The sequence below is a fragment of the Tasmannia lanceolata genome, unplaced genomic scaffold (genome assembly GCF_043159265.1).
Source record: "Tasmannia lanceolata isolate RefF3 unplaced genomic scaffold, GAP_Taslan_0.1 ptg000013l, whole genome shotgun sequence".
In the NCBI taxonomy this organism is placed as follows: Eukaryota; Viridiplantae; Streptophyta; class Magnoliopsida; order Canellales; family Winteraceae; genus Tasmannia; species Tasmannia lanceolata.
Window position 1 is genome coordinate 43,683,367 of NW_027518690.1, and position 1,251 is coordinate 43,684,617.

Consider the following 1,251-nt stretch of genomic DNA (forward strand, 5'->3'; position numbering starts at 1 on the left):
TATTAGCCAAATTTCCTCTTTCCATATACTCATAAACTAGAAACATACATCGAAGATGGGTACAACACCCGTGAAGCTTGACAATGTTATGATTACGGATTTCGGTTAATGCGCGCACCTCATTTATGAAACTTCTCTGATCGATTTGGTCACCATCTTCCAATTTGTGAAGTTTCTTTATAGCGACTACTTGACCTGTTGGAAGAGATGCTTTGTAAACTTTACCATATCCTCCCTCCCCAATACAATATTTGTCGTCAAAGTATTATGTCGCATTGATGATATCATCATAAGAAATACACCCGTTCCAATTCCATATTGAAAATAGATCTTTATTCCTTTCAAATCTCTCTTGCTCTGCACTTCTTGTTCTGCGGCATAAAATGGAAGTAATGCCAATAACTAGAAATAGAAGGAACATTGCACTCAAAAGAGGAAGACTGATCAATATGATATCTTTGTGTTTCATTTTGGGTTCACTATTGTTAACACGTGAGGAATTGCATGGTTTCAAACCTGGAGCTTTTCCACATAAACCTTTATTGCCCACAAATGTCTCTTGTTGGAAGGCTTTGTTTTCAGGAAGACTACCCACCAAATTATTGTATGATAAATCAATCGACGTCAAGCTAAGCATTTCTTTGAGAGAAGAAGGAATTGAACCCGTAAGCGTATTGTGGGAAAGATTTAAGATTTCCAACACATGTAATTTTCCCAATTGGGAAGATATTTCTCCTGTAAGCAAGTTACCGCTAAGATCTAGCACATTTTGTAGCTCTACAGGATTGCCAATTTGAAATGGAATGCTTCCATTCAAATTATTTCTGCTTAATTTCAAAGAACGCATTTTCGAGCAATCTCTGAGTTGTTATGGCATTGTTCCACTTAGATTATTTTCTGATAGGTCAAGGATCTCCAAATTAGACAGTTTTCCAATTTCTAATGGTAGCCGACCAGAAAGTTGATTACCATTTAAACTCATGTTGAATAAAGCTTTCAAGCTCCTCAATTCCTTTCGAATCTGTCCTACCAAAAAATTTGAAGAAAGGTCGAGCAGTGCTAGTTGAATCAACTGTCCAAACTCTGGTGGTATTTTACTAGTTATCAAGTTCTCAAAGAATTTTAAACTTGTCAAATTTTGACACTTGCCCCAATTTGGAGAGAGTTCACCGGACAAATGATTATGGCTCAAATCAATGTATATTATATTTGGATAAACTCCAGAGTTTTTGGAGATATTCCCGATGAGTT

At 36.3% G+C, this 1,251-nt stretch overlaps 1 protein-coding gene across 1 annotated transcript; it reads right to left on the reverse strand.

Moving 5' to 3' along the window:
* Window positions 1–265: 265 nt before the first annotated feature.
* On the reverse strand, window positions 266–847 carry LOC143891300 (MDIS1-interacting receptor like kinase 2-like). Its single transcript, XM_077395906.1, has one exon. It carries the CDS (start codon window positions 845–847, stop codon window positions 266–268), a length of 582 nt encoding a protein of 193 aa, XP_077252021.1.
* Window positions 848–1,251: the final 404 nt, after the last annotated feature.